Raw genomic sequence first — 12,197 nt, forward strand, 5'->3', positions numbered from 1 at the left:
GTGATACATACTCAGCTTAATCTCTCTCTCTGGTTCTTTCAGGAAGAAGACCCTGATAGAGGGCAGCCGTGCATGAGATGTGGAGAGCAGTGTCCGGGCTTCCGCATGCACGGCTGGAGGTAAGACTACGAGTCCTATTTCTCCCTGCAGTCTGGAATTAGATGCAACTGAGCTAACACATGGCAGAGATATATTGCATTGATATCCGTTAAACTGCTATTAGTTGTAGATGTGAGATTAGCTTTGCTGATATTGCTGGTGGATGGGTGATGCAGATGATTGATTCAATCCAGTGAAGCTCACCCATATAAAGGGCCCATATTTAAAAATCTCAACAAAGCCAAAGACGTGTGTGTGTGCATATATATTAAATTAAAATTAAACCGCAGTTGCCTTAAACGACACCTTTTGTGTTTTTTGGACATATGGTTACTTTACGTTTCATAAGGCGTGTACATTTTGTTTGTACTTACATTAAAGCTTAGGTCGGGCCCAAAAAAGAAAATGTTAAGAAAAACGTTTATTAAAAACAGATATTCGAAAGATTCAAACACAAACAATGCAAACAATGATCCACAGGTCTAAACAATGGTAAATTAAGCTACGAGAATGATGTTCGAATGACTTTCCTCTAATCTATTATAATTTAACATGGTTACTTTCTAAACAAACTTTTTTTATATGGAGCTTATAGCCTTATATGCAAAAACACAAAAAACAACAATTTGGCTATACGCTTCACAATCATTAAACCGAAACAGGCCAACAACAATAATATAGTTTACAATGACTTTTCTCTACTCTAATATAATTAACAAGCTTTAAGAATATAAAACACTTTCTGAACAAACAGTTTAATATTTAGCGCATAGCCTACTTCCAAAAACCCACAAAAAACTACAATATGGCTATACACTGCACAATCATTAAACCGAAATAGGCCAAAAACAAAAATATAATGTACAATAATTATTTCTACTCTAATATAACTAATAATCTTTAAGAATATAAAATACTTCCTAAACAAACAAACATTTTAATATTTAGTTTATAGTCTACGCCCAAAAACCCACAAAAAACAGCAATAAGGCTATGGCACTGCACAATCTTTAAACCGAAATTGGCCAGGAACAATAACATAATTTACAGTGAATTTTTTATCTACTCTAAAATAATGAACAGTGTTTAAGAATAAAAAATAATTTCTAAACAAATTATAATAATGTTCTTTAGCCCTACCAGGGGCTCGTGCAGAGAATCTAAACTCCAAGTTACATACACACTAGGGGTGTGCCATATCGTATCGTACGCTATAATATCGCCAGCATTTTAGATCACTGTGAATGTTATTATATCCTGAAATATCGTGCCAAGATCGTAGAAAAAGAAAAATTAACACTGTTCTCATTTGCCATTTTATATATCTAATAGAGACAGGTTATATCTGTCCAGTATCATTTATTTCACTTTAATCCTGGATATATGGAGATATATGAAGTGCATTATTAGTATCATGACATTCTGAATCATTGATTCTGTTACAAATCTGATAAAATTCTGGTATTTTTTTTAAATATCTCAGTTAGAGGTGTGCAATATCATACTGTATACAATAATAAAATATAAGTTTCGTTTTGTTGCAGTAGTGTATTTTATTTATTTATTTTTAATTCAGTGTTTTGTCATATCACCACGAGTATCATTATTGTGAAAATACCATGAAATATCGTGATATTATTTTAGGGCCATATCGCCTACCCCTAATACACACAACACTTAAATTGCAATACCAACTTCATTATATAGGACAGAAATACCTCCTTTATGTAACTTCCACTTCCAGTGTATTCTCATTCTGAACAAACAAATTAAAAATGAATAATGAGAATATCTAACTTGTTTGCTTTCATTCTGGAACTAACCCCATGCGCACACTTTAGTTTTCACCGTGCTTTATATCAGTGCAGTGTTTGCTGGCAGATTTCCATCAGTACAGTTTTTCAGCTTAATAATAAGAGTGATTGTTTTTAAATTACTGACTCTGTTCTCCATAACAATCCTGGAACAAAAGATGTTTGTCTGTTCCCTTGTCCTTAGATCCCTGGAGAAGATTACGTTGCTATGTTTAGCCACCAGAAATCAGTGTATCTGGAATGGCATTTTTTGGAACTATAATGCATATTTATCTGAGGCCAGCTGTTGATCCAGTGATATTCTATTCATGGAAATGCTACATGTGACACGTGACTGGCAAACTATATAAGCTAATAGATAGAAGCAGTATGCTGTATTTTTAATATGAAGGTGCTTGAAAGTGCACACTATTGGTTCCATAAAGAACCACATTTGTAGTAGAAATGTGTAGTAAGTGCAAAGAACATTTTAAAAGTCTAAAGATGCTATTTAACTTTTTTTTAAAATCTCTTTTATAAATAAAAAAAGAACTATATCTGCTTTTTGTTGTGAAATACAATATACGTTTTTACTATAAAAGCCTGATTTGTTTTTTGACCAATATTAGATTGATTATTGTTTCGTTTATAGGGTGTTGTGACTTCTAGTGTAGCTAAGCCTCTGGGGGATCTGCTACACTAGAAGTCCTCTATCAAACATAAGTAGGCTCTCAAAACCTCCAAAACTTCAAAGGCCTGTAAACCTTGCATATTAATTTCATAACCGTTAACAAATAACTCTTAGTATTTACCAAACAATAAGCCTTAAGATTAAGAACTGAATAATAAGCTTGCATTTTAATGGGGATTTTAATCTCTCGCTTTTCTTTTCTCACGCTGTCTACCTTTCTCTTGCTTTGTTTCTCTCTCACACACTCACTCACTCACTCACTCACTCAATCTCTCTAACACACACACACGCACACACACACACACACACACACACACAGAGACTCAGTCTCTTTTGTTTGTTCACCTTCAAACCTTCAGATACCTGTGAACAAGCATTAGCCCTGGCTCTTTGGGAGGCAGATAAGATATAGAACAGGTTTCAGCAGTAGTAAAGAAGGTGTGCTTTCAGTAAAAGGTCTTAAAGGCACAAAGTCAAATTTGACCAATAAAGAAAGACCCCGTTTACACCTTGTGACTATGCTTTTTGAGTGTCAGAAATATATCTTAAGACCAAACTACAAAAAAATGGAAGTGTAAATTAGAGGTGGGCAATATGACCCTAAAATAATATCACAAAAATGTCTCAAGAATACACTACTGCAACAATTTTTTATTGTTATATATCTCCATATATCCAGGATTAATGTAAAACAAATTATACTTAACAGATATAATCTGTCTTTAGTACATATGTAATGGAAAACAAAATGTCATAGTATAATATAATTCACGGTATTTAAAAAAAATGTTGGCGATATTATCAAGCACGATACGATATGGCACACCCCTAGTGTAAAAGCACCCAAGAAGTGTTTAAAACGTTAACAAATCCGGTTTCCTAAACCACTTCAAGAGGGGGTCTGAGATGGATTTGAGCCACATGTTTTCAGAAGTGGGAACAAGTCACTAAAGCTATGCTCACACAGCAGGTAATTGTGGCCCAATTCCAATCTTTTTATGTGACACAGAACAAATGATTGTGTGGCTGAATAAATTATCTGAGTCACTTTAATATATGGTATTGAAATCCGTTATATGTCCAATTCATATCAATGTGACAGTGTCTTAAAGTCCAGACCATGCGACTTTTATGGCAAAATGAAGGAAAAAAGACTAAAGACTATAGAGAGTACAGTGGAAATGTCTGTGGTGATTTGAGGGCTTCATTGGTGGATAAACTAGATAAAAGAGCTCATAAATATTTTAACTGATATTTCTGTTTCAGTAATATTAGAAGACATTGGTGTTTAGGTGTACCTAATGAATTGGCCGAACGTGGCTACAGATTGCGGCTGCGGCGTAAAAGCTGACTGTGGCCAAATAATATGTTCTTTTTTTAGTGAGGCTCCAGCTAATTTTCTTTAATAAACCAAGCAGCAGCCTGAACTCATTCACAGCTCTTTACATTGTGTCTGGGATTAAAGAGAAACTTAATGTGAAGCGTTGCTCTGTTGCGCATGCATGTTATTTACAAAACAAGCCACTGCTCTTCCTGCCCAGTGATTCATTTATAAAAAATAAAAATTTTGCAAATGGCCATAACGACGATTCACTAAATGATTTAGTAATTTAGTCTTGAGATAAATTACAGCAGCATTCATGCAATCTGAAGGTTCATCACATGACGTTTTCTGCTAAATTGTGCAGAATTCTGGTAGATTAATCCAAGAACTTGGCCTGAGAGATTTGCAGAGATTTCTTTGTCATACCAGCCAAGCTAACAGAGCAGAAAGTGTGATAATATGTAATGTTAAGCAAGTACTGAGTGACATGAATGGGTTTTGGCTGACATTGCAAATAGCTGATAGGAAAGAGCATGTTAGTGAGCGAATCATACAGAGGTCAGTTAAGAGCTGGACTGGACACATGTGGAGTCGACAGGCAAATAAGCACATCTCAGAAGGTCCCTCAGCCATTGGCTTGTGTGAAGTAGCCAGGCACTCAACTAGAAAAAATGCTCCAGGACACATGGGGAATTCCAGAGGGTACAGCAGTGTGTGTGTGTGTGTGTCTGTGTGTGAGATTAGTGAATTAGCGAAGCAGAAAGTCACCCTGAACCCCAACCTCGCCTCTGCCCTCCAAAGCTGTAAATCAGTGTCTGTTCAATTCAGTTCTCTGTTGCTTAATCTGGAATGTACTATTAAAGTGATTTTTTTTGCATTCAGTTTTATTGATAACCATGTTCTGTGTCATAAATCACATAAGTAAGTCTGCTTGAGATTACAACATTACAACAAGCTTAGTTTGATGGAAGAGTGTGGTGGTTTACACTGTTGTATTCGCAGCAGGTCTGTCTAGCTACATTAATCTCATAGCTCCAATGGCAAGTAGTAATAATGAATGGAAATTGATATTATAATGTGAAAACCAGTACAGTGTGCACCATGGATGTGGAACAGTGTATTTCAGAGAATAGGCATTCTATTAAATAGGAAATCAAATGGGATTGCAAGCCCTGTGACAGATTATATAATGAGAAACTGAAGTTAAATCACATGGACATTTAAACATTTTATGTTCATAAATGGAGGTAATGTATCTAAATACACAAAACTAAAGATATGCCTTTTAAAATCCTTTGTAGAAATGCAGTGTTCTTGTAAATACAAAATAGCACAAAAAACATTTATTATCATTTTTTATCATCTTAAAATGATAAAAATTTAGATCAGATGCAGAACATCAACTGAAGATGTTTAGGACATGTTTAAAGAGGATTTTGCCAGAGCAAAATTATATTTTGTTATATTTTACCCTCAGACATTATTTTGGTTTGCTCTTTATTGTTAAAGTGAGTGGTTGGATTATCAAAAGATGCAAGATGCTCTATGATACCTTGTTTTTATACCCCAAGTTTCTCTATATACTATAACTTAGCCAAATATCTTATCAACTCACTAGGACTTGTCTGTCTCATGCAAAGCATCCCAACACTGGGAGGCTGAGGTCAAGCCACTGCCTCTTTTCAAACTGTTGCCAATGCATCATCAAATTTCCATGGCCAATTACCCAACCCACTCATTAGGACTCACCCTATCACTATTAGTACCCTGACACCAGGACGATGAAGACTAGTACATGCCTCCTCAGATACATTGCAGAGTGCGCATCACAGCACGCTGACTCGGTTCTGATACATCAACTCACAGATGCCTTGTGCCGATCAACATCACCCTTTGAGTGATGTGAGGAGAGAGCGCCATCAACCAACCCAGAGAGAGCAAGGCCAATTGTGCTCTCCCAGGGCTCCGGTAGCTGATGGCAAGCTACATTAACAGGATTCGAACCGGTGATCTCCTGATTACAGTGGCTGCGCTAAGACAGTTATACTTTTACTTGAGTTTGTTGAATATAACTTTGCATGTGGCATGTGAACTGCTCTGGATAAAATGGCTGTTTATATTTGCTGCATCTGGTTTTGCAATATTCACCAAAACTACAGATGGCAGTGCAGAGAAGTACCCCTGGTGAAAACAGCTGCAAATCCATTTTGAATAAAGCATTAGGTGCAAACCAACCTTACAATTAAACCAACATTTAAAAACTATTATATCAACTTTAAAACATGTCCTTTGAATTAATTTACTTTCTAAGGACCCTCATCTCCCTCTTTTCCTTTATTTGCTGTCTGACTCCCCCATGTCCATCTGCCTGGCCCCTCATTCTGTGTCCAGTTCAGGCCATCAGACTAATAAGATTAGTCCTTTCAAGTCCTGCTGCTTCTGCTGCCAAGCCTGCTGCTATTGAGCCATCAGCCTTAGCACGCTTAGCCCCCTCTGTCTCTACACGTCTCATTCATTCTGTAGTAGCTCTTTATTATATTACTTAACTGTCTCTTTCTTCATTTACTTCTCTCAGCTGTCTTTCTTATACCTCATGAATGTCTCCAAATGATTTGGATTTTTGCTAATATTTTCTTCAGTTTTCAAATTATGGTTATTTATTATTATATTATAATATATTGCTCTTTTCAGTTATTTTTCTCTTTTTTATAGCACTATTTTTGACTTATGTTAAGGGCTATAATTTGAAGAATACTGGACAATCCCTATATAGAAAGAGACAATAGTTTCTCAGCGGTTCCTGGGGTAATTTTCTCTTTTATGGGATCCTCTGTGATTTATTCCATTACGGAACGACCATGTGTGTGTTTTTTCTCAGACATCCTCTGAGAAAATTACAGGCAGAATTACCTACTGTTTTTCACTGAACTCTGTGCTCCTCCGGGAATTTTAGTCCCGTCCGGATGCACATCCCTGTGTTTCATCATGTTGCATTTATTAAAATAGCTATTTATCCACTGCTACACACCGTAATTGTACTTTGGGCATGCATTTCCACAGATATCCACATAAACACAACAGCGAGGGGAAATGGAGGAGCTACTGAACGCGATGTCATGTGTTCGAGAAAGTAAAAAAACTCACTGGTCCTCCTGTTTTCTTTTTTTTTTTTTTCAATTACAGTTCGGATACAAGAGTAGAAGTGAAAAATATTTATCACTAACTAATGAGGCCGATAGAAAGACAATAAAAAAATAAACCCCCAAAAACTCTACAAGATATAAATCAAGTCTTGAGCAAAAAGACTTATAATCTAAAAGGAACTAAAAAACTGATACTATATTTGAGCTTATTCTGCATGTTGCAACTGGAATATACCAGTAGTTTATTTATTTATCCTCTATACTATGCATGGATTACATGCACACAAATTAAACTGTTATCATTCAAATGATAAAAACTCCCAGAACCAATTAACTGTAGGTGTGAAAAGACTCTTAAGGCCAATGTGTGCTTCTGTATTAACGCATACAGCAGCAGCTATAATTGGTTCACTGAGCTTCCTGTTCCCACCTACACATTCCCATATTTGTGGTTAACCTGCAGAGGGGCACTGACACCAAAATGCACAAGTATAACAGTGCACAACAACGTAGGATATATACTCTGCGTTGACTTGTGCAGAAGTCTTAAGCAGTCTTTATTCCTGCATGAATAATTGTCTGGCTCATAATGAGAGTGATATTATTTTGGTGAAACTAAGCACAATGTGAGACTGTATTGAGATCAGTGATGGCTGAGTTCCTAATTCATTTAAACCTTATGACATCTATACTCTTTGTGATCTTACCCCTGCGTTTTTTATCTATAAGAAACTACAGAGACGTAAAGAAGATCTTTTTTTAGATTTTGACCATTACAAATCTGAATGTTTTTATACAGACTATCCTGCTGTATTTTGGGAGACCATGTTTTCAGAGCATGTGTGGTATTAGATCAGAACACCCACTTGGATCATGGTTCTTATTTAGATGAAAGAACGGTGACAGATGGCATTTCTCAGACAGCATCCTATATCAGATCTTCTTGCTAACTCACCAAATTATGTGCTCTAACCGAGGCGTCAGAGGACACATCCGTCTTGACATATGGAAACAACGTTGTCTGGCTTGTGAGATAATTTGATTAAATTTTACAAAATGCAGAGCTGTGCCCCAAGCTGTCTTTTTATACATGTAGCAACAAATTGGGACTCTGTAGAGTTAATGGTCCACCATTTCTGCAGTGGTTTGCGAGAGCATGCAACTGTCCTTCCAGTGTCTGAAAACAACAGCATGATTATGGAGGAGGCATCAACGTGATAATACACTAACTACAAAAAAGCACTGTATATGGCAGTAAAAATATCAAAACTTTACACCACAAGCTTCTTTTCTACCAGAGTTTCCTTATTCATTGTTTTCATGTGCTAGAGGTTGTGTCTCGCTTGAACTGTTGGCTACATATTTGCTTCCACAATTTTAAGTGGTAGTGTTCTGTTTTATACATATCCGTTCAGAGAATGTGCACAAATAAATACAGATTAAATTAACACAGAAAACAGATAGAAAGCTCAGTTTGTTTCAGTATCCATGTTTATCGTTTAAAGTTTTAACTTTAAAGAGCGTTAAGGGCACACATAGCTCTGAAACAAATTAAGAGACCACTTCAGTTTCTGAATCAGTTTCTCTGATTTTGCTATTTATAGGTATAGGAGTTTTTTTTTTTTTTTTTTTTCAAATTTTGTCATTTAGAGCATACATTTGCAGAAAAGGAAAAATGGCTGAAATAAAAAAAAGATGCTGAGCTTTCATGATGCAAATAAAATGAGTTCATATTCATAAAGTTTTAAGAGTTCAGAAATCAATATTTGGTGGAATAACCCTGGTTTTTAATCACAGTTTTAATGCATCTTGGCATGTTCTCCTCCACCAGTCTTACACACTGTTTTTGGAAAACTTTATGCCTCTCCTGGCGCAAAAATTCAAGCAGTTCAGCTTGGTTTGATGGCTTGTGATCATCCATCTTCCTCTTGATTATATTCCAGAGTTTTTTTAATTAGGTAAAAACAAAGAAACATATTATTGTAAAGTGGTCTCATATTTTTCCAGAGCAGTATGTGCTTCGATATTTGTAATACACTTTGAGGAAAGTGACATTCTAAATGTCATTGGATATCAATATGTAAGTTGATCATGAACTGTTACATCAGATGATGCCTTGGGAACTTCCACACCTGTAGAAGTTGTGAGGTGTTATCTTGTTAGTGACCAGTGCGCTAACAGAAAAGTGACATTAACTATAGTTCAAGAGTTCAAGAGAGACATGATACTGGGTGCCAGTTTGAAGGGCATTCAATTTCCGAAGTAAGGCAGGCATTTAAGATTTTTCGATCGATAGTAACGATTGTGAACTGTGGCATCTGGCAAGAACTGTCCATGGGGACAAAGAAGCAGAAATCACATTCACATTTATTGCAGGAGGCCCTATATTTATCTTATAGTTCAGATTTTGTCCTCTATTTGCTACTGTTAACCACATGAACCTTCTCCGCATAGTAACGCAAATTTGCACACACTCACCTATGCAGAAATATAATTCAGCTCTAAGTGGAAATACTTTTAAGTGCCCTTAGGTAAGTAAGTACCTCATTGGAACTGCCTGGAAAATTGCAGTCGTCTCAGTTAGTTACCACAAGAAGGCCTTTTTAAGACAGAGCCTTAGTAGGACATGCAACTGGTATCAACCTCCTCAATTAGTCCAGACTGACAGGCAGCTAATTGCTAGGCTAAGCGTTGCCTGTGGAAACCTTGCTGGATCATCCATCTGTCCAGGGGTAAGGTTAACCCCACCCCTCTAACACTCTCCTCTAGCGGGAGCTCAGCACATGGATTCAGTTGCCACATTACTTAAACTGTTGCCTCTAAAGCTTGTAATTATCTAGGATGGATACAAAGTAAGCTCGTTTATCTCTTATAATACCTTATAATACCTTAATGGACGTGGAGTACTATTTGAGGAATAGGTTCTCAAAGCCTGTTACAAAAGACTCTCCAAGTTATTGTGAGCATAAAACTGTGTGTGAGGTGAAGAGATGGGTGAGAAGTAAGTCAGTAAGACTGACAAGCAAGGAGAGACGAACAAGCTGGATGACAATGGTCTTTTTGTCAGCGATGTCCTAATAGGAAAGTGGCAATGGGTTGATTGACAGGTTTGTAGTTAAGAGTATCATCTTAAACACTGTGGTGCCCTTTCATCAAATGACCTTTAAAGTATTTAATTATTTAAATGTTTAAAGAAGAATTTGAACATGCCTACATCCCCACAATGCCTTTATTTGACTGTATAAAGTCAGGGCCTAAAGGGGATATTTGACTGTTACTTTAAGGGGATCTATTCTATTACTTTGGCTGCATCCAAAACCACATTCTTCTTTTCTATACATATTATACCAATGATTATATCGTGAATGGTGATGCAACATCATCTGTATTCAGACGGATATTTCCCAAGATTCACCCTGAAGACCCTGTTTTGTGTCTGTAATATAACACCGTTTTGAAGCACATAAAACAACTCCCAGAGAGATCAAGCTGAGCTACAGAGCAGCCCGCATGTGGAGGGCTAGTTAGTTAGTGCGTAAGTTAGTATGTAGTGCAAAGCAGAACACTGTTGTTCTTTTAAAATTTTTATTTGTAATAAATTTATTTATTTTTCAATTATTACTCCTCCTGTGTTTTTGGAGCTGCTACTACACTTACGTTTTTGAGATATCAGCACTGTTTGAACCCCAGCAGAATTAAAAAAATATATATAAATATAACAGAAAATGTGTATGTAATAATGACATTTTTAAACACAGTTTGGATATTTCATTATACTTTATTTACAACATTTTCAATAATTGACATTACTTGATTTTGGAGGTACAGGCATTAGCATTCTTGGTAGTATGTTGCATTTATATGGTTCATATTAAAATCAGAATGATATTGTATTGACAGAAATTAAAATATATAATGTGATTTAAATTTTGGCCTTATTGTCCAGCCTTAGTGGTAGTTAAGCTGACTTATATATATTAATATTGTGCTTGTATACAGCTTTGAGATTCTACAGTAAGTGTGCAAACACAAATTTTGTGGCCAAAACTACTTAAATGTGTCCATGAACGTTTAACCACAAATTGTAACTACCAAATGTGGCACAATCATAGAACTAGCAACATAGATTTATACTTTGCTTTTTTTTTTTTTACCAATTTGACAAAAAAAAGAGAAAACCTGTAAAAAAATAAAAACACATCAGTTCATGTGACAAATGTTTGTGTCTTCCCCCTTTAGCCAAATGTTTTTGAGCTCCAATACTTAGAAAAAATTATAATCATCAAACATAGCAACACCTTAGCAACCACTATATACAAAATCAAGCAATTTACATAGCAGCCACCATAGAAAATTCCAAGGGTAGCATATTAATTACTATTAAATACTATAGCAACCACCTATGATACATTGGCAACCAGTTTGGAACCACCACTCAACACAATTGCAACCACATAGCAACTACAGTTAAGTACTGTAGATCAGAGCAACCAAATAGTCTACAAGAGCAACACCCTAGCAAACACTTATCAACTCCAAAGCATCCACATGGAATACCATAGAAACCATGCAGTTCATCATCTGTCCAGTTCATTATCCGCCTCACAGCAATAAATTAAACATTTCATGCTTGATTCCAAAAGCATAATGTTTACAACAATCATCTTTCAGCAAAGTGGTCTCACCAAATAAAGTAATTATTCTGACAATTATATATTTTAAATATTTAGAACATTCCCACCAACTGCAACACACTCACAGTGTCTGCAGAAACTCTCTAGTTTAACACTGTTATAATAATGTCTCCTTTGAGGGCTATGTGTCCTGAAAGCACCAGTTTATAGTAACTTAAGGTCAATTTATACTTCTACGGCAAACACACTCCGCTGCTTAGGGTACAACCAGCCTTTGAAATCATGAGGGTGTTCTATTCTTCTGTGCAGCATTGCTTGCACAATCATAATCAATGTTTTTTTATATTTCAGATTTTTTTTTTATTCAAAACATTTATTAGAAACATACTGTAGATGTCAGCTACTGTATAGGAATACTATGTGCAAAATGCATACTAAATGCCCCTACATTATACCATATGAACCGGTATTCCGCCCAGCACTAATTGACACCTTGTTCCTAGCATAGGGTCA

At 36.0% G+C, this 12,197-nt stretch overlaps 1 protein-coding gene across 1 annotated transcript in view; it reads left to right on the plus strand.

The window, feature by feature from the left end:
- prickle3 (prickle homolog 3) overlaps positions 1-12,197 on the plus strand; it is a 64,585-nt gene that overhangs the window by 19,737 nt on the left and 32,651 nt on the right. Inside the window, exon 2 of the mRNA XM_007238032.4 lies at positions 43-119. Within this exon, the coding sequence (XP_007238094.3) occupies positions 43-119 (77 nt within the window). The remainder of the gene's footprint in view (positions 1-42; positions 120-12,197) is intronic.

Source organism: Astyanax mexicanus, chromosome 12 (genome assembly GCF_023375975.1).
Source record: "Astyanax mexicanus isolate ESR-SI-001 chromosome 12, AstMex3_surface, whole genome shotgun sequence".
NCBI lineage: Eukaryota > Metazoa > Chordata > Actinopteri > Characiformes > Acestrorhamphidae > Astyanax > Astyanax mexicanus.